General features: G+C 40.7%; 1 protein-coding gene across 3 annotated transcripts; it reads right to left on the bottom strand.

Moving 5' to 3' along the window:
* Positions 1-350: 350 nt before the first annotated feature.
* cpt1ab (carnitine palmitoyltransferase 1Ab (liver)) lies at positions 351-27,916 on the bottom strand. Of its 3 annotated transcripts, none has more exons than XM_039809329.1 (19): positions 27,799-27,916; positions 20,439-20,603; positions 19,730-19,872; positions 18,640-18,811; positions 17,912-18,013; positions 16,513-16,650; positions 16,268-16,345; positions 14,351-14,458; positions 13,616-13,703; positions 10,382-10,577; positions 9,537-9,725; positions 9,326-9,431; positions 8,888-9,004; positions 6,343-6,507; positions 5,687-5,818; positions 5,390-5,542; positions 3,600-3,713; positions 2,359-2,451; positions 351-2,255 (listed from the first exon to the last, which is right to left on the bottom strand). In XM_039809329.1, the coding sequence occupies exons 2-19, from the start codon at positions 20,577-20,579 to the stop codon at positions 2,172-2,174; spliced, it is 2,319 nt and encodes a 772-aa protein (XP_039665263.1). In that variant the 5' UTR covers positions 20,580-20,603; positions 27,799-27,916; the 3' UTR covers positions 351-2,171. The 3 variants fall into 3 exon arrangements, with proteins under 3 accessions (XP_039665263.1, XP_039665262.1, XP_039665264.1); XM_039809328.1 differs by lacking the exon at positions 27,799-27,916 and adding an exon at positions 24,750-24,880; XM_039809330.1 differs by lacking the exons at positions 13,616-13,703; positions 27,799-27,916 and adding exons at positions 13,055-13,139; positions 24,750-24,880.
* Positions 27,917-27,954: the final 38 nt, after the last annotated feature.

Below are 27,954 nucleotides of genomic sequence, written 5' to 3'. Positions count from 1 at the left end.
TAGCTAAAACAGAGACCTGAACACACAGGGTGAAAAGAGGAGCTGCAGCAATGTGCAGTACAACAAAAATATGGTGTTTTTTGAAAATTAAATCATGTAAACCTGTTCTGGTACAACCTCAAAATACAGTTATGAACTTGAAAATGAGCATAATATGGGCACTTTAAAAAATAATTAATTATCAAAACGGTTGTTTATCGACTAATCATGAAATGTGATTGTTTTGGTGTTTACATCAGCCGTGATATCATTGGAGGGAAATTGAGTGGTTTTCTTCCCAAAGTTATGAAATGTTTAAACAGATAAAAAAATAACCGATAACATATAAACATACTCAGAGGTGACACAGCTGTCGGACATCCACTTTATTGTTAAAACTCATTTTGGTATATCAGCTGCCTGCCTTTTTACACCATCTTTAAATTAAAAGGCAAACATATACAGCTTCATCTTCAAAAACCATGCAGCAGTGTAAACATGAGGTCTACCGAGATAAGAGGTAATTCAACTACAATATACTGGCAAAGTCTGTGATAACAAGTGATGACACCATCATTTAAAAAAAAAAAAAAAAAAGGAGGCTTTTTGCTCAACGTTCGCCGCATTCAGCTGGTAAATATGCAGGTTTGTTTTGTGAATAGAGGTTAAAACATGAAGAAAGAAATAAATAATATAATGAACTGACAACATATACATTTCGGAAATGGATTCCTATGTGACAGCCCCTGTATATCTGCACTTCCTAAGCATTACTCTGAGAAAAACTATTTACTACTGTACTGGAGAGACATCACAACCAATTAAGCAATTCGGCACCTCATATTGACAGTTAAACTACCTCTATGCCTGTAACTGACAACTTTTTTTTCTCATAAAAAGTTTACAATTCATCTTGATCTGACAAAAGGCTACCAATGTAGCTAGGAATTGGTTAGTTTGAACTAAAGGACCAGTCATGAGTGCATAACAGAGTTAAAGTACAGTTGACCCATTCTTTTTTTAACACAAGTAACATAAGAAAGGTCACTGTCGGCCACGCACTGCCATACTTTCACTGCAAACTTTTAATGTTATACCCCCAACCAGCTCATCGGGATCACATGGCATTGTTCTGCATTTCAATTTCTTCTACTGTTGCACATGTACACGGCGACATAAGCGCTAATCTTCCGATACCCTACAATACTAGGCCAAGTTAGAAAAACCTGAGTATGAAAACGACAAACACACACAAAACGATCCGTCTTTGTCCCTATATCAGAAAAATCACAGCAGCTGGAGGAAGAAAAAAAAAAAACACACTGCCTGTGCACTTGAGTCAGATGGGCAATGTTGATCTATTGATTAGAAAGTAGCTCCCAGTCTTCTGTGTCGGTATCCAGGACCACACTGATACAGGGTCACTTTCCACATCAAAGCTGAATATTTGTAATTCTTATAATCATGGATCAACAGTTTTACTCCTTCCGTAGGTAAAAGATTACTGGAGACAATTGTTTAGCCTGGCAAATCAGACCTAGTGTTTAGACCGAGCCATATAAAATGAATAAGCACCATGCAACATGCAATTTGTTGATGGTATTAAACTTCACGTTTGCTGCTTTGGCTAGTTACACACGACTCGGGTGCTGCAATTGGAGAGACGAGAAGAAACCTAAAGCAACCTAAAAAAAAAATTAAAGAAGTCATAGGATTTTCAAAATTAGGACAACAACTAGTACAAATATTGCTCCACCTCTCAACTTAAAATGTGATTCAAATATTGGATGATGCTACTGAACAATCCTTTAGCTGAAATGTCTCTTAGTGTGGTGATACAGACTTTATATCAGACGAGAGCTTTCATTTTCCTCTTCCCTTTCGGTCCTCTTTTTGTGTAAGTGGGTCACTGAGGCACTCGTGCGAACAATCCTGTGAACAAAAACTTTGATCTGTGCACTACCTGTACCCAATAACACCAGAATCTCACCTTGCTTACAATATACAGTACACATGAACGCCTCACAAATATATTGACAAATTCCTATCAATCATCCTTATTTCTGTAATTTCTGCAACAATTAACCTAAAATACCCCAAAGTCCAATATTCGATTCTGTACAAGCTTCAGGAAGAATACATTTCTCGCTGAAAACAACTTTTTATGTGAAATATACCCATGGAGAGGGCAATCACTTGGTTTTCTTGTCGAGCTGGAAGAGATCCAGGATGTCAAGCATGGCCTGTCTGATGTTGCCGCCAAAACGATGGGAGTCCTAAAATTAAGCAAAAGGAGGGAAAGACGCTTTTAACAAGTCTCTTCAAGTAATCAAATAATAGACATAGAAGAATCCAAATTGTTTATGGAACTGAACTTACGGTTTCTGGGCTTGAGTGTTTGCTGGAGATGTGGAAGTTGATGAGGTTCTCACCAACAATGATGTAGGAGACGCCATAGCCATCATCAGCCACCTTTAGGACACAAGAGAAAAAGAAAAAGACACGTTATCTCAAGAACCGTCGCAATGTTTTCAAACTATATTTCCAGAAAGTGGGAATTTCTGACATGTGCATACAGATCCTAGTTAAACATGTACATACAAACTGGTGGACGGAAACATTCTTTGTGTGACATGCTATCCCTTAGTGAAGATGAAACAAATATGTATCCATGCTAGAGCTGTAATCGGCCCTTAAAAGTTAGGCCCGACAAGTACATTTTGATTGACAGCTTTTTAAAAGTTTACAGCCCGACTTTATTCAAATGTGCGCACGCACGCAGCTCTTTTGCCTTTTGTCAAGAATGAGTCATTTATACATTTTTTAACATCATTTATTAATGACTTGACATAGGCTATAGGCCACTTGGAAGAGTCAAACGTTTTCCACACCTCAGACTTTGCTTTCTTTGCCAGTGCAACCATAATGTAATCGCCAGAGGCCAGCCTCCGTTTCACCCCCTCAGCATCCTTTTTCACGCTAATAGAAACGCATCACCTGACTAGAGGTGCACCGATCTGATATTAAGATCGGATATCGGCCCCGATATTGACAAAATAGCTGTATCGGGGATCGGAAAAATTAACAGATCCACGGGCCGATCCAGTTTTGTTAGTTTTTTTCCCTCTGTCGCACGTGTGCCGCATGCTGGAAGAGTTGAGTGTACAAATAAATAATTCAATACATTACATCTATGTTATTTAGTCTTAGTTTGGAAAGTAATGTTTAGTTAGGAAGGTCTGGTGCCTTTAGTCTCTTCCACATGGTGGAAGGAAGGTATAAGGTGGAAGGTATACAGTTTATTATTAATTCAACAAACGGTATTGGATCGGTATTGGGTATCGACAGATACACAAAGTCCAGGCGTCGATATCGGGACTGAAAAAGTCGGATGGGTGCATCCCTACACCTGACCGCTCATTTACTGTGCAACCCGGAGCGCAAGCTCGAGCCTGGCCCGCGCCCGTAAAATTATAGAAATTAAGACCGAACCCGACGGGCAAAGATCTTCAGCTCTAATCCATGCATAAAGGACACAAATTGCATGACTTAATGTTCTCCAATTGCAGAACGACTGCACAACCTTCTTAAAAAAAAAGAATGACAGATTGATAACTTACTGGACCAAATCCACCTCCGGAGGACACAAACTCAGGGTGTCTGACCAGATCAAACAGCTCAACCTGCTGCATAGGCGTCTGACTGGTGGACAGCCTCCATGGCTCAGACAGGACCTAAACATAAAAGGTAACGCACAGTTACTTCACCGGTCAAACCAAACTCCCGCGGTGTTCTCAAGCCAGGCAACGATGTTTTTCTAGCCTGATGTAGATGCATTTTGTCTTTATTAGATACTCAGCAGAAAGTTATTGAGGGAAGGGCAGAAGTAGCATGTTTTATATAAAACAGTGATGAGCCGGATATAAATTTACCATCTCACGTATCACTCATGTAAGCTGAAGGTGGAGAAATGCGCTTTTTCATTCTTTTGCCTGAGTTAAATGATATGGCTGCTTAACATGCACATGTGTTAATACGGTACTGTATAATACAGGATGCATACAGAGCCCAACTTACTTTTTACCAGAGTAAAGTAAGTAGAAGCCTACTTTGAGATAATTGCATGTGCCTGTTAACTTCATGAGCCAGTTTAATCACAAGGGAAGCTTAAAGTGACTATATTTAACTTTTAATGTTTCTAAAGCTCTGTCATTTTTCATACAATGGTCTTAAATGACCTCTAACAGCAAACAAGACTAACAGTGAAAAGAACGCCTTTTTATATATATATATATATATATATATATATATATATATATATATATATAGGAATCTGCCCTGGTCTGATTTTTCCTGCAAAGTCACAGAATGATTTGTGGCAGGTAGACGGCACTACAGTAACATATTCTGATGGGTCACAGATTTATTTGTAACACCGGAAAAAGCCTGCGAATGCCCAGCGGAGCCAGGTAAAAAGAAGTATGAGATTTCTTTATATAGTGTTTTAATGTTATTTTAGAAGTTATCTGTTGTAGTTATGGCTGACACCGGGGCAGGGCCATCACAGGAAAGAAGGAAATTACACGAAGAACAAGTGACAGACGACGGGCGATCACGTGAGTCACCCTTGGTCGGGCTTTCACAGATGGAGACAGTTACGGGGTTGTAAATGATTCAAAACCGAATCCGAATTGGCCCTCAGGTATGTTATAGGTCTATTTCATTCATAAAATAACTTAACAGTTCGCGATGAGGTTGTACGTCAGTAGCCAACATTAAATTACGTCCCTCTTGGCCTACTAGTTTCTTTTCCCTTGTCCCCCTGTAACGTTACTTGTATAAAAGCGTCCTTGGGTTTCATGAAATGCGCTATATCAATCAAAGTTATTATTACGTTGGTTGCTACAACAAACTCCTAATGCTTTGGCTCGTCACACAGTGACAGTGATAACGTTACCCGGTTTAGCTCATCCAGGCTAAGTTACCGTGTGCAACACTTGAAATGCATCAATGCATCTGTAACTTGTTCTTTTATTCTAAATGAATGCTTTTCTGTCTGAGCAAAACATCCATTGTGACTATATGACCTCCTGGTAACGCTAACTCAGATATACAGTGGGTAATACAGCACCGTAAAGAGAAGAGCTTTATGACAGCAGGTGTGGTAAAAACACTACTGCTTTTGTCCAAAGCAGCCGCTAGAATCAACACAAACTGAAAGTTACATATAGCCACTTTAAACTAAAAACAGGTAATCCTCGCAACTTTGTTTGTTGTAAATAAATAAGAATATAGTCCCTGGTCTGTGCACACTCACATAGACAATATCACATTGGTGGCAATTTACAAGAGCCATTGTTCCAGCTTTAAGAGCAGAAATCGCACAATGATTTGCAACAGCATCGCGTACCTCCTTGAGGAAGGGTGAGTCTTCTCCCAGGTATTTGGAAACTACATAGAGACAGAAAAGGTGGCGATCGATGCCGTCTCCGGTCATTGCCAAGCGGTACATGTTTTGGTGCTTCTCTGCAGCCACCTTGAGCAACTTGAGACGCTCTTCTCTCTGAAATGGACAGGAAAGAGATGAAAGAAAACCATGACAAACTAATAAAGAGCATGATCTGCATTCTGGATTAACAATCGGGGAGCTACAGTAGGTGTAGCACTATAATCAGATGGGTGGTGTGTTGCTGCTGTTTAGCCTTACTGTCTCGTCTCTGATCATGGCACGAACAAAGGCACAAGTCTCCATAGTGCAGGAGCGCACAGTTTCTGTTCGGCCCTCGCGGAACAAACGTGTCATGGAGGCTTCGTATGTCAGGCAGAACTTGCCTTTGTCCTGTTAAGAGACAGTATGGATTAGCATTAAAAAGATAAACCACAGGAGGTTATTTTACAAATTATTAATGAGTTCAAAGTAGATGTTGATAAATGAAAAAAAGGGATTGAGTAACTATTAAAAACATCAAGAAGACCATATCAATAACATACCTAAACTCCCATTACCAAGGTCTCTACCCAAGGCAATCATCTGAAGCTAAATGCCAATTAGTATTAGTAATAAGTGTAAACTTTACAAAGACGTTAGATTATTGCCCCCTTCATATGTGCTTGTGCTGTGTATTGTATTATCAAACAAACTGAAGCTGACAATGTTTCGCAGTTTTCAATGACATGCTGGTTGGCAAGTTGAGACTGCCCTCTGGTGGAATTTCAGAGGATTGTCACAGGACTGTATACATTATTATAATTATAAGCTTAACATGCAAAGGCCACTAAATAACAAAACAAGTAAATGAATGCTTACAACGGTTATTAAGTCATACCACTTTGCCTAGAAACCAGTGAGATGTTTGTACAAACCCTGTATTGGGCCAGCTGTAGGGCGATCTGGATGAAGGCATCAGGACTGGTGCGGCACTTCTTAATCAGACCCTTGCCAAAGTCTTTGAAGGGGAAAATGTGAGAGTCCACATCATCAGCCAGAGCTCTGGCTACTGTCAGAGAGCTCTCGATGACCTCCTGGCACTACAGGACGTGACAGAGACGTATGTTAGACTGAACAGATGCAGCATGGCATGGCTGACTTATAAAAACACAACAATTAAGAAATCTCAGATTAAAGGTGCAATTTGTAATATTGTGTGTAATACTGGCAGCTAGCGGTTAAAATAGTTACTGCACTACCAATTCAAAATACTGGAGAGTCGTTTCCCCCGCCCCCTCCTGCCCAGACTCGAAGTTCACGGGGGTTGCCAGGCTGAGACCGCAGCATTCACAACAACGTTGCTAGACACTTTTCTCACATAGCCAGACATTACTCCACAGCACAGCGGAGTAGCTAACGGTAGATGCTGGCTATATTGACAGTCATAAAAGCCCGTGCTCACGCGGAGCTCTGTAACCAACTGACAGACACACTTTTTCGGCTTAAAATTAAAGTATGAACCGCTAAAAACACAACAACCTCACTGTCCTCTCCACACGCCAGTCAGGCACACTTCCTCGGCTTAGAATTACAATACGAAACGCTAAAAATACCACTACCTTACCGACGGAACACACTTCATTGGCTTAGAATTATGGCAAAAATCGCTAAACACACTGCAAACTCACAGTCCGTGGGCTGCTTGCCTGGTTCTCCGGTAACGTTAACAGGTAGCAGGGTTAGCATGGCGGCGTTAGCCAGGACCAGTCGGGATCACTTTACTGGCTATGTCTCAATTGTTTTTGCGAGTAACCAACTCGGGTACTCTAGCTATATAATTCAATGTGAGAACACAAATGTTGAAATGACAAAAATGCCCGTCCCCTAGTAGCTGTGATAAATTAGCCTGAAGCTAATGCTTACCGGGTTCAGGAGAAAATAAGCCAATTCTCGTCCTTTTGGGCTCTAAGCTGTCTCCATCTTTCAAATACATCTCCAATATTTACCAGGGGTTGTTATGTCTCTGGTCACGCAACTGTTAGAAACATGTTGTTTCTTTTTAGGTCGGGTAGAATCTATCTCCATTGATCCTGCTTGTTTGTTTGCTGCTTTCATGGCTGTACTAACGTTACAGCTGTAGCGCGCTGGGTTTACGTTTTTACAGGTATATCTGGCAACCCGGCCTGGCTGTCAAACTGGGCCGTTGATAACAACACACAGATCAAAACATAAACATAAATTCCGTCACGGAATGTAAATTTCAAAAAGAAAAAATACTGAAATTAGCATTGTAGTCAGAAAAGATAGTATTTCAGTTTAACATGTTTCCTTAATATCTGATGAGGCATTGGTGTCATTTTTGGATTTATTACAGTACAAATATTACATATTGGACCTTTAATAAGATGTATATCAGTGGTACTGGTAGTACAAGTATTACTTGTTAGGCTCAAAACCAGCTGTTGCCCTGTCACATTTAGAATTTCAATTAAACAATATTAATAATAATAATAATAATAATAATATTAAAATCAAACACTGGTGCACATAGTTCAAGCTACCAGCAGAGGGAAGCCAAGGCCTAAGAAAATCAAATCTCCAGTATTAGCCCAGTGTATGAGAAGTTCTAGCAGTCCTAAACTATTAGTATGCTTCATCAGAAGTACTCTTCTGATGGTCGAACAGCATTGTGAAGCCCCCTTACTCAGCATTCGTCAGCTTTGACATTCACACCCACTTCACACACTGATTGACCAGCTGTACAGAGGTGGAACTGGCCAGCTTTTCTCTTTGATTCCTCCGGAGTGTCCAATCCCACCGTAGTTCAACATCACGTCTCCTTAAGTCCTCTAATATTTCCTCATTTATGTCATCAACACATCCATGATTCATGGAAATGTTGTGTAAAACACAGCAAGCCACAAAGAATGCTGCGACTTTTTGAGGACTGTACTGTAAAATGCCTCCTGACCTATCCAAACACCTGAAGCGCATTTTCAGTAATATTTTTCTTTGTAATTATGTATGGTTTGCAAAAATGGGAACTGCTGCGTCCGCTTCGATGAGAGAAGTGTATGCACGATGTGCACACGCTACATTATGGCCAAGCATGCGTCCCTAAAATAGCATCTGAATAACGCGCCACTGACTTTAGACCAGGTTTTTCCTGGTCAGTGGCGGAATTATTTTCTGAAACTGCAAAATAACACAATAGCACCAGGTAACGTTTGCGCCGGAACACGCCTCCTCTTTCGCTGAACCGCCCCCGGGAGCGCAAATACATTCCCTAATTTACCGACGTGCGTCTGTGGAGGGAAAAGTCCGCTGTGCGTCGGGTGCAAAATAGGAATGATACATGCGTCGGTGTACAAAGGCAATTGCGCTGAGTGCAAGATAGGGCCCGAAATGTTTTTGCCTTCTAATGTGGTCGGACAACATGTTGTAGGAACTAGTTCTTATTGAGCATAACCCAACCCTTACCTCAGCAGGGATGTCCCATGACAGCTTTAGAGGACCTGGCAGGTTGGGGTGAGGCTCCCCACAGCAGTGACCCTCCTCAGTATATCCCAACTTTATAGGGTCCAAGGAAAGAACATGCTGCAACGAAAAGTCAAGTTTTAACATGACTAACTACATTTCTTTCTTAAAAGCTTCGATGGACAACCATCATGTCAATCAGAAAATGCATTTTTTTTTTCACCATTCTATTGTATTAGTTCAGATTGTTGAGCTTCTGTAGTTATATATATTCCTTTAAACCAAAAATTATTTTTCTCGATAAAACCCAAAGATAAACTGAGAAATTAATTTCTTAATGTATTTCTCATGATATAATTAAAAGATAGATGCAAAAAAAAAAAAAAAAAGACAAGAAAAAAAAAGGGAGAAATTAATTGGATAAAAGCGACACTGACGTACCTCCCACAGATGGCCAACGATTGGAGCATCTGCCCAGGAATGCTCTGCGTTCAGTCCCATGGTGCCATTCTTGAAAACTATCAGGTTAAAGGTTTTATCAAACCACCTGAATGAGAAAAAAAAGAAACCCCTTCAGTTTATTTACATATGAACTCACCCCACAAACTCTTTAATAATCAGAAATGAAACACATCAGGTTTATCTGTCCCACCTGTCGTAGCACTTTCCGTGGAGGAGGGACTTGGCATAGCTGTCCAGAGACTTGACTGGGTTGTCTGCATCGTAGCACTGCTCGGTGTCATCAAGGGTAACACAGAAGGCTGCCTTCTCAATGGCGTCCAGCGATTGCTTGTTCTTACCACGGGCGAAGTAGGTTTCACGAGCCTTGGCCCATGGTGTTCTGCAGAATGTCACATAAGACTTTTTTTCCCCCCCCCATTAGGTCTCAGGCAATGCCTTACAGGAGTCAAGCTCCTGTAAGTTTCTCCTCAGTGAGAAAAGTGTGGGAGGTACGTGTGGGGGGTACGTACAGTGCATTTTTGTGGTCATTGCAACAGCCTTTCCTAGCCTTATAGTATACTGTAGTATAGAATTATAGTATAGATACATGTTTGAGGACATTTAGAAAGTCACATAGTTTGTTTATTTTTCAACAGCAAAATGTCCTGCTCAGTATATATCTTGGGTACAATTCTTTAGTATCACATTTAAGTGATCCTTATTATGGTATCTTAATTTTAAAAGCTGAATATCAGACAATATATTGCTCTCCCATTTTTTTTAAATCTAGCTATCTGCCTCAAAATTGCAGTATTGGTTGTTAATGGTCAGTTCTAACTCCTTAGAGCTGACTATTAACCTTTATATATGACCGTATGTTTTCAGTGTGCTACCACTGTATAACTGCAGAACGCTGAATCAACCTTGGAACATATCATTGCCATAAATGTCCATCTACGTACGGTGTTTCTTTACTTCCTGTCGTGCTACAATACATAGTGGAAACTGTGTGGCCTAATCAATACTGGCTGCAGCTGGCTCTGTAATGCCACCCACCTTTCCCCTGCGGTAAGTGCGGCCAGCTTCTCCTCTCCTGGCAATGGCTCAGACTGGTCGTCCAAGATCCTCTGCATCTGCTGCTCTATCTCCCGTGGCAACAGTAGCCGTCCGTCATAAAACATCCACACTTTGAAGAAACGGCCCTTATGGTACACAGCTATGTGTTTGCTGTCGTTCATGTGCTGAAGCGTGTCTGGGAGAGAGGGACCAATGGTAAGGAGAGAGAAAAAGAGGAACACAGAAAGAAAGACAATTGGAGTGTTGAGGGTGGTGGTCAGGGAGAGCAGATGTATGCGCTTGTACATGTATCTTGTTGCATCTTAAATTTTAAATCGTCTAGGATTAAAATCTCAAAAAGAAGGCAGCAGTTCGAATGGATAAGGATGTCACAGCATTTCATTCTGGGAACAATATAAGTGTTAGTAACCAGATGTTGGTCCCAGTGGTGAAATGATGTAATATCAACAACATCTGCAGATTTCTGTTAAGAGCAAAAAATACTTTTTGGATGGCTAGTTCTTTTATTTCGGTGAACATCCTTCTTATATTAATTTGAAGGGCAAAGTAAACAATTTGAATTCAAAATGATGATGACATAATGAGAGGAACTACTATCCAGTTCAAAAACTAAAGCAGCTTGAAATGGGAAGTGCGGGAAGTGAGATGAAAAGGGAAAGTCATTTAGGAACAGGGTGGTGGTGGTGGTGGTTTGGGATACAATGAATTGAGGCAATGTTTGTTTGAACAGCACTTTGCACAACAAGGAGAAACCAATTCAAAAGCATCGGATGCTAAGTTATGATATTGTTTTGGTGATGCACATGGTGTTCGAACAAGCATTGTCCCCGTTACAGACAAGACAAAGGAGGGGACACTTACGCTAGGACCAACCCCAAGAACAACCACCGCCTCACATCCAGGTAATACTTGGCGTCCACCTCCAGCAATGCCAATATGAATATGGGGAATGACCACTGAGAGCCCTTTATTTAAATTAACTGGGTTTAGAAACGACAATAAGAAAATAGTTCTATTGAATACTTTTTTGAAAAAAAATTTAAGAAACATCTTCCATATTACAAGGATCATTAATTACCCATCTTTCTGTCTCCAAAAACTCCTAATTTACCTACATGTCCGAGTCTCACATTGCCAGACCTATCTCCTAGGCGCTGCAGTATGGTCTGGCTTATCTATTCTGGGATAGGGGATAAAACGCTCTGGCTTGTTTGTATTTCTTCAAACCAATCCCTACCCTACTGGGCGCCGCTAAGCCCCAGAAGCAGAGACCCTTGCAAAATAAACAGCGGAGATAGAGGGACATCCCAGCAAATTACATCTGTTGAGCCAGACTAATCACAGTCTGGCGGGTGAACATCAAACTCATATCTTAACATTTGTATTTTATTCAAATCTGTAAATGTATCACTTCTATGTAATTCAAAAGTAGTGCGTTTCAAATTTTTTAACACTGAATCTCACTTTCTTTCTTATACATTTCTATTCATTTCATTTCTGTCCTCTACAACCAGAGAGATAAATTAGTCTGCATCACAGCTCATCTTTGTCCTGAGGCTTCAAGCCCTCTTACGGAAGGGCTCCTCGTCTTGGTTATGGACTGAGTGTTAAAGGGGAACTATGCAGGTTTTCTTAGCTTAATTTACCTTAACTGAACAGCTTCGGAGTCATTGGAATGGTTATATGACATTTTTTCGAGTTGAATGGTGGTCGTCTCGCTCTCCCCCTAGCGCCTTTGAGCGGAAAAACCACCCTTGCAACTTTGGGTCGGCGAGCCACCGGCCTCAGCGTCAGGAAGTATCGCGTGATATCAGGTTACGTGATGTAACAAATTGCTTCACGGCACTGCAAACATACGCCCGTCCAGGAACCGGCTAGCAAGGTAGCGATGGGAGTTTTTCACACTATCGTCATGGCTGAGCTGGCAAAAAAGAAGCAGAAAGCTAGGAAAGCATTGTCGGAGGAACAGAGAAAGAGGAAACGGCAGACTGACCGAGCAAGTTTTCACACAGTGTTGCCAAATATCTATTCCGAAGCTGTAGGGGGAGCTCTATAGATAAACCTGCGAGCAAAAAGCAAAAGAAATGGCCAAAACTGCATAGCGCCCCTTTAAATCATGCATTAGAGGTCGTTTCCACATAGACCGTGCATGTTACAAATCATTTTAGTTCTTCTATGACTGGACAACAGCACTTAATCCCACATTTCAACACAATTCCTGTTGAAGTTTCATTTCATGAAATGTCTGCCCCCTCAGAGGTCATTTATTTATTTATTTATTAACAAATTGGCACCACCCAAGAGTTAAAGTGATATAGCATTAGTATTTTATCATCTTTCAAACTCCATGTATATAAATTATTACCAATACATGCCCTTTATAAATTTTATAGATTTATTTTTTATGTTTTCATGCCAGCATAACACTATTTTTTTTTGCCACTTCCAGGTCTTACCTTAACACTATCACGGTTTTGCCTTCTCAAACACTAGACTTTAGTTACATGCAAAGTAGTCCTTCGATGTGCATAGACCTTCACACATGCATTTATTATTCATGGAGGTCATATTATTTCAAACACATGGACAAGTGTCCCAAGGAGAAGTACAGTAAGAGTAGTGTAGAGGAGGCGGCACTGCTAAAGACTCTACCTGTGTCTACACCTGGGACACGACTGCTGTTGAACATATGCTCGCATTGGGCTGAGCACATGGGAATAGTGTTTTGGAGCATGAGCTGAAAAGCAAAAGGGGAGAGTCAAACACACAGAGATGACAAACTAATTCACTAAAATCCCAGAGAGCGGCAGCAGATGCACACCTACACGGACAAGAGCATGGATGAAGTGGAAAAGGGAGCGATGAGGATCGGTTTGAAGGAGGAGAAGGGACCCGAGAAGGCTGCCAGGGAAAGAGCATGGTCCAAAAACTGCCGTCTCAATGCCACCAGCAAAGCCCTGATATTTGCAGCAGAATTTGTAATAAAATGTAGATGTTTTACATATGTACACTTGACAAATTTAAATATTTTTTTTTTCTCCCAAATGCCTAGAATTAAACTGACAAAAGCCAATGAGAAGTAAGATTGTTTCAGGGCTGTGCTGTTGAGAATGAGTCCAGTAGTTAGGGTTTCCAGTGGCTATTGCCGTGGCAATAGCTAGGGTAACAGGGTAGGGGTTCAGAGGGCATGGCGGAGATGTGCCCTCCTCTTACCTGTCTCCAAACCAGGGACGCGGCTGGTGTTAAACATCTGCTCCCATTGAGCCGAACACAGAGGAATCTTGTTTGCCAGCAAGTATATCTAACGCACATCCGACACAGCGAAGGGACAAAACAGTGAAACAGAGACAATCGAATGTGAGTGTGTTATAGAGCGAGCTAATGCATCGGTGTGTGTACAAATGCATACAATCGGTCTTTGCATTAAAAGGACAGTGTTTATTTTTGCAACATGTTGTAGAATGTGTGTTAGGATGGTGCAAATGGAAAAACAAATTTGCACGTAAACATCATGCAGGATGGTAAAGGAAAAAGGACTGAGAGACGAGCAGGAAAAGATGTCACACATGTCGTCAAATCACTAGCATTCATTAAGCCTTATTCACTAGGAAGCCTTAAGAAATTGCTTGTGATTTCGCTCTACATCAAAACAAGCAAAAAGCACAGTAAACGGCTTATTCCAAAGTCAAAGTGAGACACAGTGAGCTGTGGATAATATCAAGTATTTACATAATTATTGGTGAGATAACAAACTTACTTTAAGAGTACAAAACAAAAGGTTGTGAAAGATAAGCAGCTCTTATTGTAAACTTAAAAAGACAAACACACTGAGACAAGAGCGAGTGATCAATAAATCATAAATGAGAAAGTTAAACATTAACATATGATTGATATGGTCAATAATGTAGTTTTATCAGTGTGAAGGGAACAGAGGAGCGCTATACTCACTGGTTTGATCTGGGCTCTGTCCAGTTTTCTCCTGTAGAGCATGATAGCATGGATTGCATTGCCTGCCCTGGCAGCCTGGATGGAGGTGGGGAACACATACAGGAAATCCTGGGGGAAAAAGGGAGATTAATAGTTATACATTAATAATAATTTTATCCAAGGTGTTAGCCAGATCTGTAAAACCCGAGGGCTAAGACGTGACTTGTAAATGCAAACAGAAGAGCACCCTGAACACAATGTCACTGTGTGATCTATAGGGCTGGGTATCGTTCAAAATCTTTCGATCCGGTGCCAATTTCGATACCTCAGTTTCGATGCCGGTTCCTAACGATACTGTTTTCGATACCATATGTTTTAAACTCCATTTCAACATCAACAAAAATACATTAAATACAAAGCTTTTATTTTCCACCTTAATTGTGAATCAAAACAGTTATCAAAATTAAAAGATTCTGGTAAAACTGCTCACTCAGAGTAACATTATTAAAAGTGCCTTGCCTTGCAAGCTCAGCCTGTCAGTCAGTCATCAGGGCAGAGAAACCACCGTTGTGCCTGCTTGTCTAGTAAGAGGAAGTGTAACGTCAACAGCACTGCGACCGCTTTCGGCTCGCCATTAATATCATATCGCAGCAAACAGTGTCGCATGAAGTTTTAAAAAACTGTAACTACACTTGAAACCAACCGTGACTCTCTGTGACTTCAACAAAACTGCAGACAGTTTACTCTGTCCGCACCTCTCTGTGTGTGTGTGTGTGTGTGTGTGTGTGTGTGTGTGTGTGTCGGTCGGAGCTCCACGCTGTGTCAATATGCAGAGAGGACAGATAAGCTTGCGCTTATTTTTTTCGGTGCCATAAAAGTATCGCCGTTCGGTACCCAGCCCTAGTGATCAATATCATCTATAGATTCTTTGTTGTTATTTTGGTCAAGGACTGTATGCACACATTCAGTAGCTATCAAGATCTGCTATTTCAAGCATGCTGACTGTTGCTCCTCTCTTACTCCTCCCTCTCGTCTAAAATCGTCACATACGCAACCAGGATGGCTGCGCCTGTAACGGCAAACTCGACGACAGATAGCAGATCTCCACAAACCAATGGGTGACGTCACACACGCTCTGTCCATTAATATACAGTCTATGGTTCAATGTAGCCAGAGTCGCGCAACCTTGCCCCTATTTTCAACTGTTGCTAAATAGTTGTGTGGATGTGTAAATCAATGTTGTTTTTATTTATTTTCAAAAATGATGTGCACTAAACCACAATTGTGCTATTGGTCACACAGTTAAGTGTTTGTCTCTAGGAGCAGCGACTCATGCCAGCCCTACTGCAGTGACAGTCCAGTCTGCTCTCTTACTCATTCAGGCAGAAACATACAGAGGGAACTGTGGGTTTGAGTCCCTTTTATAGACCTTCAGTGCTAGATAGCTATTCCGTTGAGTACACTAGGTCCATGATCACAAATCTGACACAGATTTGGAGCAATCAACATGCCCACAAGTAAAAGTAAAGACATGTTGTAATACAGTGATTGTAGCTTTGCCAGCCAAGATGCTGAAAATCCCAAGACTGTAAGACTGTACTTGTAATGAGTTCCCCATAGACACAGATGCATGGGGTTTATGCCGCCAACTGTGTGTACCTACCTTACATAGAAAAACATTTGCTACCCAACTGTGTACAACTATCACGTGCAAGATGACTAGTCGTACGCCATGAAAATACTAGCACAGATACAGAGCTGCAAATGTGTCACACTCACACAATAGTATTGAAAGATTTTGGAATCAAGTCTGGTGTTGTCAAAAAGAAACCATTTACACACACTTTCAGAGAATAAATCACAACCTACATGGAGATGCTTAACGCTTAATCTTTAAACAACTCATTGCTAACAAATACACAAGTAGCGATGTCTTACCATGGCATAATAGTTGCTGTTTACCATGATGGGCCCACGGCCTCGGAGGTAAATATACTCTTCCCACCAGTCACTGACCTGTGCGACACAAAGAGAGGAAGAGGAGAAAGGGAAAGAGGTTGACATTATTAGGCACGTTACTTTTCTTGGAAAGTTGGAAGCTGATTTAAGTTCTGGGACAGTGTCCAAAACTTTGACAAAAGAGTGGAGAAGAGAGAAAGGGAGAGGAATTCTTTATAACTCACATAGTTGGAGGCCCACCAAGACTTGAGTTTGAGGTACCACTGCAATCTGGGTCCCAGGTTCTTCTCAAAGTCTTTAGTTAAGCCCTCCATCCGTTCATACTTCTCATCATCCATCAGTGGGCGCACTGACTCCAGGTACTGTCAACACAAAGAAATACATAGTCACAAAGTGAAGCAAAGGGTCATCGGCTTTGAGAGCCCAGAAAAACTAGTCATCTCTTCTTTCTCCCCTGACAGATAAGGCAGAGGGAGCTAGACAGGCAGTAAGTTTATTAAGCGACTCTGCCTCAGGCAACACAGTCAAAGGACAAAGAAGATGACCTAAGGAAATGTGTGAATTGACACAAATCAAAACCTACACTGCTTGTTTGCACTGCTTATTGGAGCCAAAGACAAATATCCCCGGGGGACTTTAAAGTATGGCAGTGGTGGTATGGCAGTGGTGGTGACTGCAATACATTAACCAATGTGTCCCTGAGCAAGACATTTAACCCCTAGTTACTCCAGAGGCGTGCAACCTCTGATATATAGCAATTGTAAGTCGCTTTGCATAAAAGCATCAGCTAAATGACATGTAATGTAAAAGTATATCTTGTTTAAAATGCCAGATTTTACTTTGTTTTTGAAATCTTACTGAAATCTGCATAGATGTGACTAGGGGCATTGTGAAGTTGAGTAGCATTTTTTGCTTAAAGGAAGCCCTCGACTATGTAGCATGACAGACGGAGACTGCAATTCAGTAGTATTAAAGGTCCCATGACATGGTGCTCTTTGGATGCTTTTATATAGACCTCAGTGGTTCCCTAATACTGTATCTGAAGTCTCTTTCCTGAAATTCAGCCTTGGCGCAGAATTACAGCCACTAGAGCCAGTCCCACAATGAGCTTTCCTTAGGATGTGCCATTTCTGTGTCTGTAGCTATTGAGGAGGAGGAGGAGGGGTGGGGGGGGCAAGGTGGAGGGGTGGCCTTGACCAACTGCCACTTTGCTCGTTTGAAAGCCATGATGTCTCTCTCTCTCATGGGTGGGCCAAATTCTCTTGGCGGGCAAAGCAGAGAAAGGGGAGGTAACCTTGCTCCTTATGACCTCATAAGGAGAAGATTCCAGATCGGCCCATCTGAGCTTTCATTTTCTCAAAGGCAGAGCAGGATACCCAGGGCTCGGTTTACACCTATCGCCATTTCTAGCCACTGGGGGACCATAGGCAGGCTGGGGGAACGCATATTAATGTTAAAAAACCTCGTAAAGTGAAATTTTTCATGCCATGGGACCTTTAAATAGCTTTTATCTCTATTGGTTAATTGGTTTAAAAAAACTTTTAGATTGTACCATTAGGGACAATAAGCAATGTGCACAAAGCCCCGGTTCAGACAGGATGTGACATTACAGGTGGAAATTACCCTTCTGCAGGTGTCCTTGATAGTGGGAACAGGTAGCCGTGGCAAAGAGTTCTGAAAACTGTAGAGCATTGGCTTCCTGCCAGAGAACACCTTCACTAATAACTGGAGAAGAAGAACAGATAAGAGTGAGGGGAGAGGACAAAGGGAATTCAAAGTCACAATTTAATGTTTCACTTGGAAACCTTCAGGGTATGAGGCAAAGTGCAAACACATAACCAGTGGGTTGACCTAAAGACTAAAGTAGTACTTATGGTATGGGATACACTTCCTACAAGTACTGTGTCTTGTAGGTAAAAGTATAGTCACTTGTTTTTGAGTTTGACTTTATAGTATTTAGCCTTGATGTAATATATTCATTCTGGGTATTTTTTAAGGCCTACGTCAAAAGAAAATCTATGTCCTACAGCAATGCATAGTAGGCTTTAATTAATTTACATTAAAATAAATTAGCAAGTGAAACAAGTGCATCCGTGCATAATACGGTATCATAACTTAAAAGTTTCATTTAGAATATTTAAGCCCTTGTTAGCCAGATTTGTGCCGCTATTAGTTAATTAAATGTTTGTTCCAACTCTTGCCTTTCATACGTGTGGCTATCAAAAGTTGTGACTGTCTTCCATATTGCAAAACCTTCTTTCTTCACTCATAGAGAAAAGAATGGCACTGGACATTCCTGTCTGAATCTGCTCTAACGCGAATTGAACAGAGGAGCACATTCATTGTCTCACCATCCACAGACGAATAGACCAGGACACAGAGCCATGTGGAGCACGCATCCAGCCATGCCACGACAACAGGCACTTTAGGACATTCCTCATAACCATGATTATGGTGACCCACAGGCCCGTGCCCACCAGAACTCCTCCAACTATCCTCTGGCTGTCTGTGGACATGTATCGACTGTGGACAGAGACAGAGAGAGAAGGGGAGACAAAGGGGGTCAATATAAGAGTAGCAAATCAACACTTTGTTATTCAAAGTATGGGAAATTATATTTAATGGGACTAGAAATCTAAAGGCCTTCGTGTGCGTTTGCACATCAGTAATTCTTTTTCAAATTGTTGTTTTTACCATGAGTACTTTTACACAGAAAGTGAATATTATGCGGCCAGAAAGCGACAGTGTTTGAAACAGTGCAACACCAAAAGGTGTTCTAACCTTACACAAAATATGTGCTTGTTCTGTGAAACGTTTCTGACACCCTCATAAACTTGACTTGAGGGGAAAACCCCAGCAGTTGATAAGAGAGTCATTAAAAAGGAAATATTGGCATATAATCACTAAACATGTTCAACATTATTGGCAAACAAGAAGATGAGGTGTGGTTGACAGTTGGAACAAAATGTGGAAAAATTCAAATACAACCATTTTATAATACGTTACCACACCTAGAGCTGTCACTGTAGGAGATACTGGAGAAAACAGGCCCACGGGTTTTCTCGTAAATACCTGAGGCATGTGCATAACGGCATAAATGTAACACTGAGCCAAACGCATTCTACCGCCATCACTTTGGATTGGTCAAGGTGGGGCCTTTTCACATGTTGGGAGTTCTTATCATAGCTAATAATTTCCCTTCATTCCAATTATCTTTTCTAGCCAAACTCCTACTACAGAATCTAGCCAATCCCCACTATATTTTGTCAAGAGGCTTCCTCTCGACCACTGTGCCAATTTGTAAACAAATTACCATGGGGGTTATGTCTATACATAAATACAGTTCTACGGTGTTCCGTATTGGGCCAATAATGGAGGGTTTTCGGCTTTCTCTGTCTGCTTATAGAAAATAAACATATAAGCACATATCAGTGGCCTTACCTGATGGGTATGTGTTGACCCAGCTTGGCAATCAACCCCAGAGAGGGATCCAGCTGTTTATATTTATTGTAGGACATGTAGGACACAACCACTACCATGAAGCCACCAGGGCTGCCCGGGTACACACCAGTCATTATCCCATTCTGTGGAAAGGTTAACCAAATGGGAGGTTACAAAGGTCATTAGAGTCACAGAGAGCAAAGAATTATGTTTAGACACAACCATTGATTTCATAACACAGGGTCTTGGATCCTGCTGACCTATGTGAGATATCAATAATGAAAGTAAACAAAGAGGAATGTGTGAAATTGCTAGCAGGTGTTTGGGTTTGAGTAACTCAGTCTGATTGTGTGTAAACAGTCAACAAGGCCAAAGGCTAGGACACAAAGAATGGACAGGAAAGTTACAGTCACTGCTGGCTGTTTGTGTGAGAGTGAGTGAACTTCCAGTAAGTGAGTCAACGTAACCCAACAAACGGACAGCAATCAACCAGCAGTCGGACAGCAATTAATAAAAGGGGCTGTCATGATGCTGTTTAGTAACTGAATATTTACTGAGAACTGAAATTAACAGAAACTGTTGTGAGAGTCTAATAGTAGACAAGAAACAACAATAACAGTAACTCGGTCAAAGATCATCAAAGCCACCCCCACAGACTGTACAGAAACCCCTCTGGACTTTGCTCTCCCATGTGTCTAGCACCTCTCACCTTGAAGCGAATGAACCTTTTTTTCCAGGAGTGGAGACCAGAGAGGTAGATCTGGCGTAGAGCCTCGTGGCACAGCTGTAGGTCGATACCATCAGGGGTAACGGTGAACTGGAAGGCCACCGCCTGGTGAGCTTCTGCCATGGTGGCTACTACCTTACAGGGTCACTGAGGGTTCAACAAAGTAGAAGTAGGTCAAAGACATTGAGTCACCCACATCGTAACTCTTCTTCCTACAATCTTTTATCACTTTATGTTAATGTGGGTGGCATATGTAATTCATTACAAAGTTAGGTAAACAAGGAAACTAAAGAATCATTGGATCACAACAAACAACAATGTACAGTCACCACACCCTTATATCTGAATAATTGTTGTCATGGCAAAAAAAAAAAAAAAAACCTTTCTTAAAGCTCTATTGTGTAATTTTTTGAGTTGATTCTTAGAAAAAAAAATCTTTGTTCTTTCACAGATATGTGCTCATTCATGTGTAATTACTTCCACCAACTAATCAAAGTATTCTCGTAAGCGTAGAATCCACCATTCAGAATCATTCAGAATACATACGAGCGACTCGCTCGTATGTATTCCGCCATGTTACGCCTCCATCTTTAAAATACATTAGCCAACGAGGGACATATTTTGCCTTTCGCGCTTACAGTGGCACCATGACGAATGCCAGGGGGAGATAACTCGATCTGCCGGCATATTTCAAAGCCTGTTGAAGATGGAGGATCACGCTGATACTTTACTAACATTAGCTTGCATTCGTTTGGGAACCTGATAGCTGATGTTAGCAATGAAATGGTACCAAAATAACGAAAACATAAAACTATTATTACTCTGGAAGGAATACTCACGGACAAAGTCGTACTTCTTGGAACAATATGGCCAGCGTAGGAGTTAAAACGCGATCGGAATGGGAGGGGCTAGAAAGTTATATTCAGTTGGTTGTCATATACAATTTCACAGCTAGATGGGAGAAATTCTTACACAATGTAGCTTTAATGATCAGCTCCTGTGACAGTTCTACGAACTCAGTAATCTTTATTCCTCTACAGCACTGCAGGTTGCCTCATTTCCAAATCAAGTTAAGCTCTTTGTAGGAAAATGGTCACTGACTGGGAAAGGATTATTTTTGAATGTGAAAACAACACCGAATTAGAGTTAATACTGACTTAGATGGATAACTGCAGGCGTACTCAGAAGAACAAGCATATAGGTTTAGAGGCAAAACTGTTACAGCACTAAAGGTGTCAAGTGTCCATGACATGTCCTCTTGTGATCGGATCACTCTAGATTGGATTTTAAAACGAGGTGGAAATGCGGCCGTAGTCTCTGTATCATCTTGGTCTTGCTTGCACCTTAAACTTGGTATTGTACGGTATGGTACACGTGTGAGCCAGCACTGAAACTTAAGGGGTATTTATAAATAGGGTTATACAAATTGCCACCCATGTATCAAGAAATAACCGAATTGTGACAAAAGCATATCGTCCCGGTCCTAATTTTTAACTATTAGCATTTTAATGTTTACAAAAAAGCTGCATATCCTTTATAGGGAAATAAAAAAAGAGGGATGTCCTTCATAAATCAGCTTCATGTGCATGGTTTCTTATTTAGTTACTATATACATACAATATATAAACTAAACTGGATCCTGCAAGCTGACACCACAGGAATGCACTGGGAGGCCACTGTTACTTATCACTGAATTGGTTGGCTCTTATACTTTTCTACAAGAGAGCTGACACAAGGCAAACTAATTTATTCTAAACAAGAAGTTCCTTTTATTTTAAATTTACAAACCTTAAGGGAGCTATGACATGTTGAAATAATGTTATGATCAATTTTAGAATCTAATTATTTTTTATTTGATATACAATAGTTAGGGAGAATAGAGGGAAAGTGAGTGGAGAGACAAAACAAGTTCCCTGAGGGGATCATTAAAGTATTCTGATGATGATGACGTTAAAGCTTAGTGGGAAATGATTTTAAGCCTGCAGAAGTGACATACCAATGTCTATTCTTTGCACTGCTACAATCCACTACATAATAGTGAATACTTCTTGACACACAATCTTCTCAATAAAGGGAGCTCTGGGAAATAAACTTCCGATCAAAGTGGGCTCATATTTTGGCAAGTGGCTCTTGTAAATGCTTGTCTGACCTGGTATCTAATACTGCAGACTTCTTGTCTTTTTTAATTAGGGAACCAATAAGGCTTCTAATATAAAGATTGACTTGGTAATTTTGAATTGATGAGGCAAGGCGGTCATATAATTATGAAGGTTTCGGCAATATATGTAATACATTTCCGATTTACGTATGTCTTGTGCAAATCTGGATGCAAATCTGTTACATATACTGTACCACTTTAAATGATATGTGAATGAGCCTATGACTTGTTGTATACATTAAAATAATATCCCTATGCATTTATAATTTGTTAAGATATCATTGTTAATGCTTTAGGATTTTTTCTCATCAGAAATCTCTCTTGTGGGATGTGACGTGATATGAAACGGTAACCCTAACATAAGTGATGCTTTTCCTTGTAATGTACAGCATATGAAAGGGATTTTAAACCTACAAAACTACCAGGATATTAACTGCATTAAAAGACTGGAAACTGGCCGTTGATTACACTGATCGTAAAACTAATGGTTTCACAGTAACAATCATGTTTGGCATCCCATGGTAATGCCTTGCTGTATTAGCTTTTCACTTTCCTTTTCGCTAAGACTACAGCAGCGTTTCTCTGCGAAGCTCTTCTTGCTTTTTTTTTCTCCCCTGGCAGAGTCCATTTTTATTTCATTCAACAAAAGCACTTTGAAAGCAGGACACGTCGCTTCGTTTCTACGTTTTCAGTCCCATTGACTTATGTGGTTTAGTCCTCGGAAGGAGCCCATCCACGGAGCAGTGTTTTAGCAGCTAGTCCCCTCCCCCAGCTACTTTCCAACATCACATGATCCACCCTGTGCTGCAGAAACTAGGGGAAAGGTCGCAGCGCTGCGCCCCTTAGATACAAGGTAAAACTGGCAACATAGTACTCACAAATCCTCCTATGCAAACATATCCCACTGTGGTCACAATCAAGTCACCGAAAACACATAATTTGTTTGGGATTATTGTATTATTGTATTTTTTTTACATTTTATATTTAGATATATATAACGCAAGAAACCTTGTCTAGCGTAACCCCCTTTAACGCTGCGTATCTGCATTATGATTCTGACCGCATCATACACCCTATAACGCCTTTTTGTCAGTTGTCATTACTAAACACTTCAACGTCACACAAATTCACTTGCGACAAACACGCTAGGCACACATTTATTTTGGTATTACATCAATTATACTGCCCACGTGCTGTAGGAGGAATTGGGTCACTAGTGTGCACCGCCCGGTGTCAACAAACTAGTTCTATTTCTTTTTACAACATAACCCTGCGTTTTCAGCCACATGTAAATAAACGAAGTGTGTTATCTCCACTTTTATGATGCTGTTACAAAAAGTACACCGGGGCATATCAGCTTTCACTGACCTTCACTCGCAGGTGACATTTACACACCTTAACTAAATTTCTAATTTGCTACTATCCCACATCATTAAGCACAAACGTACTATACTATATTATTATTGAATACAATAACTATATATGCATTGTTCAGTTGCCAGGAAGTTGTCAATGAATGACCTTTACTTGGACTTTTGCCTACATTCATGTTATGAACAACGCACGAGTGCTCCCTACATTGACCGTTCAATAAAAGAGCGCAATACAGAAAAGTAAAGTCGTTAACAGGTCACATGTAGAATGCAGATATTTAGTCGAGTCCTCTTCAACATATTTTCACAACCTGCGGTTAAAAACCAAAACAAGTGTATGGCTGCGAATGTAAAGACAGTAGACAGTTTCCCTCGAGGTTTAGTTTCGACTTTCATAAATCAAGATGTGTCTGTAAACTTCATTTCTCACTGCTACAGGCCGAAGAAGCACCCAGACGCCCGGTTATTTCAATGCGAAGGTAAGACAATCTACTGTGCGTCATGTAAACATCGCGCAGTTAATATTAATATGTTGCATTTCCTTGTCGGCGCCGACAAGGAAATGCAACATATTAATATTAACCTTAACTGCACTGAAAAAACGACAGCTTTCAAAATGGGTTTTCTTTAGCTACAAGGATTTCTTTTTTCTTCCAAAAAACCCTGCAGTCTTATATCCACAGCTAGCTCTTTCCAAAACTGCCGAAAGAGATAATCAAGACGACGCTGAGATACGTAGTAAAAAGGAGAATTATTACTCACCAACCCTTTCTAACAGCGTTATAGAGCAGAGCTAACTGTTTTGACGAGGATGTGACACGGCCTGGCTGTCGGCGGGGACTGCTATACGCTGCATGAATGGGAGCACAGACTTGTATACACAGCCTGCCCCCTTTTTTTTAGTCAAGCGGCCTATAGAACACGTCCTGGTAGAAACAGCGCCCCCCTCTTGTGGAATAGTGCTATACAGAGCCATGTCTTTCTCTATCACTCTGGTGCTATAGAAAATGTTGAATAAGGACAGTAGCTGACAAATGGAAATTAACATCACAGACACCATGAGCACACCACTGTACCCGGTACTCCATGGACCCAGATGGTTATATATTAATATTAAGAACATCTACAAAATCAAATATAGTCCAATAGGGCAATATGGATAAAATCTTCTATCATGTTTTTTTTTTTTCCTATCTCAATTTGATACACCCTAAAATAGTAACTTTTGTGAAAAGTTAATTAAGAAACAGTTTATGGCTAAAATAACCAAATGGGAATGTCTGTTTTTGGTTAATCCAGCAATGTTATACTGGAAAAATCATACAAACATCCACCACTGTCAATAAAGCAGTCTTGCCCATTGATTTGCAACGTTTCCTACAATGGTATAATAAAGTCAGTCAGTGATATTATAGGGAATGCTACCACGGTATAAACTGCATGGCAAAATCTCTGATGGTTGACAAATTAACAGCGATCTTAAAGTATATCTATTGTCAGCCAACCCTACAGTTTGCAAGAAATCCAATAATCCCAGGTTGTGCAGTTCCTGCAAAACAGGGAGTCAACATTATAAAAGCAACCCTTGCACAATAGCCTTGCAAACAAATGTTAAGTTTTGTTGACAAACATTCTGCATCCCCCATATAGAAAATAAAACATTTGATACACTACATATACACTGTATATCTACAAACGCCCGACCTGCACCTGGCAAACTGGATGAACGAGTCTTTACGCTTTGACAGATAATAGGACATTCCTGACACCATCCACCAACCCCAGCCTCCCCAGAGTCCTTCCGCTTCCCTCATCAAAAAGGCACAACAGAGAATGTACTCCTGCTGCGGCTGAATAAGTTCGACCTGCCAAAGACAATGACGGTGCACTTCTACACTGCCATCATCGAGTCCATCCATTTATGTTCTTGACTGTAGCAGTAATTTGCCTTGTTGTTTATTCCCTTTTTAATATGTTAAGGTATACACCAAATACACCATGTACGATTCAATATGGTTTATGTATCAATAAAAACAACATATATTAATTACAACATATAAAAGGTAATATTTTTCCAGGTAATTGTAATATAGTTTATTATATTGTATTGTATTGTGTCCACCCCCTTATATCATGATATTGACACCATCAATAGAGTAGGCCTTCTCTATGTCTGGTAATGTTAGATAGATTATTGCTAAATTCTAACCTGATTAGGATTTAGCTCCACTTATTATGTTAGAATTGTAACTTTAGAAATCATTTGATTACATAAAACAATATAACAATGCAGGGAACTAACATGTCAATGGTCTACTCAGCCACAAAAGAAAACACCTCTTTTCCCCAAATGTCCGTGGGCCTTAAACACAGCAGACAAAAGCGCAGGTGTTACTAATTGCATTAATGATGACTTTTTTGCCAGACTCAGTGAACCAGCATGTACAATACCAGGGCTCTAGAATTGGCATAGCTACATAAAATGCAGCCATCTTTAATATTATTAATTACTTCCCCCTTCTCCTTTGCTGCCAACTCCACTGTTAGCCTGAGGATGGTGGAGACAGTCATGTGGTTTCTCTGACTGCTTTTGTTTTCTCCTGCGAGCATAACCTTATGATTCTTGCTAACCCTAAGATCCCTCTTCTCTTAGTGCAGGCCACTAGTGAGTAACTCACAGTAGTGAGTAGTGTCACACACCAGCGCTGACACAGCGCTGTGGAGATAGGACTGGCAATGTGAGACTACTAGTGCCAGTACTAAAAACACAGGTTTAATTAATAACATTATTGAAGGATGCATTCCAATTAGGTTTCAGTTTCAGTTGCTTTGGTATTGGTCATGCTAAAGTATGGCTATGAGGACACCCAAATGTGTGTACTCATTGTTAATGTTATTAGTTACAATTGGGCTCTCTGCCATGACAAGTGAAACTGTCTATTGTGAAAAAGGTCTGTCAAGAAAGTGTGGAAATAGGTCTTTTTTTTCACAGCAGACATTTTGACTGGTCATAGTAATGCACAGGTGCACAGGTGTTATTAGGAAAATCAGAGAAAAACAACAAGACAAAAGTTAATGTACATCCAGACACAGGAGGCACTGTTGCAGATAATGGGCCAATCCTGAGGCACAGGCAACTTTCAGCTGACAGATTTGGATTTTGTATTAAATTGCACTGTGTTCTGCTGTTTGTTGTTTACAACAATTGCACCAAATGTGAAGTTATGTTCCTTCTCTGTGTTACACCCTGAAACAACGGCATGACTTGAATGCTAGGCTACATATTCAGTAGAAGACATCCACTGTTCTACTGACCTGCATTGGTCAAAATATTCAAGAGCCTGACAAGCCAGACCCACATCAAGATGTTGGCTGCAAATTACATTTGATGCCGCTAGGGTGCGTCTAGATTTCTGAGGCTGCTAGGCTAGTAGACGACACCACTGCCTGTATATCTAGTGTTTATCCAAAAGAGGGCGCAATGTGGCCATTTGTGTCACATAGTTTTTTCATCCGATTATTTTTCCTTGCAACTGCTTATTTTAAAGTTAATAACTCGTTAGGTAAATGCCTAAATAACAGGACTGCAATAAGCTAACACGAGCTAGCGTTAGCTAACCATCGTTCAACTAATGTTAACGTTAACTCATCATCGCGTTAGTTTGGGGAATTTATTAGCTAGCAAAACTGCAGCTTAATAACATCAATGCAAAAATATGGAGGAAGTAGTAGAACTCCCTGATTGTTTATATTTAAGTATCATATTAGTAATACAAAAAAATGGTTATGATGTATGTATATGATGGCTTACCGTCGTTTGGGTCAGTTCCTGCACATTCCACGGAAATGCATGCTCAAACTTTGCTTCAGTGGAGACCTTCATTGTCTATGGTGGAGAGACTCGCCTCCATGCTAGCCTCCCGCCAGCCGCTCGTGCGCGTGCGTCGTACTGTCACTCGTCTGCCAG

Source organism: Perca fluviatilis, chromosome 8, assembly GCF_010015445.1.
Source record: "Perca fluviatilis chromosome 8, GENO_Pfluv_1.0, whole genome shotgun sequence".
Classification (NCBI taxonomy): domain Eukaryota; kingdom Metazoa; phylum Chordata; class Actinopteri; order Perciformes; family Percidae; genus Perca; species Perca fluviatilis.
The sequence above is the reverse complement of the archived record's forward strand: the minus strand, read 5'-3'. Positions and strand labels throughout refer to the sequence as shown.

Bases quoted from the DNA above. Each gene is read 5' to 3' on its own strand.
- cpt1ab (XM_039809329.1), bottom strand. From the start codon at position 20,579: ATGGCAGAAGCTCACCAGGCGGTGGCCTTCCAGTTCACCGTTACCCCT. The intron at 19,873-20,438 runs GTGAGAGGTGCT...ACCTTTCCACAG, and splicing joins AAAGGTTCATTCGCTTCAAG to AATGGGATAATGACTGGTGT. The intron at 9,726-10,381 runs GTGGGTGGCATT...GACATTCTGCAG, and splicing joins GCACTTACCGCAGGGGAAAG to AACACCATGGGCCAAGGCTC.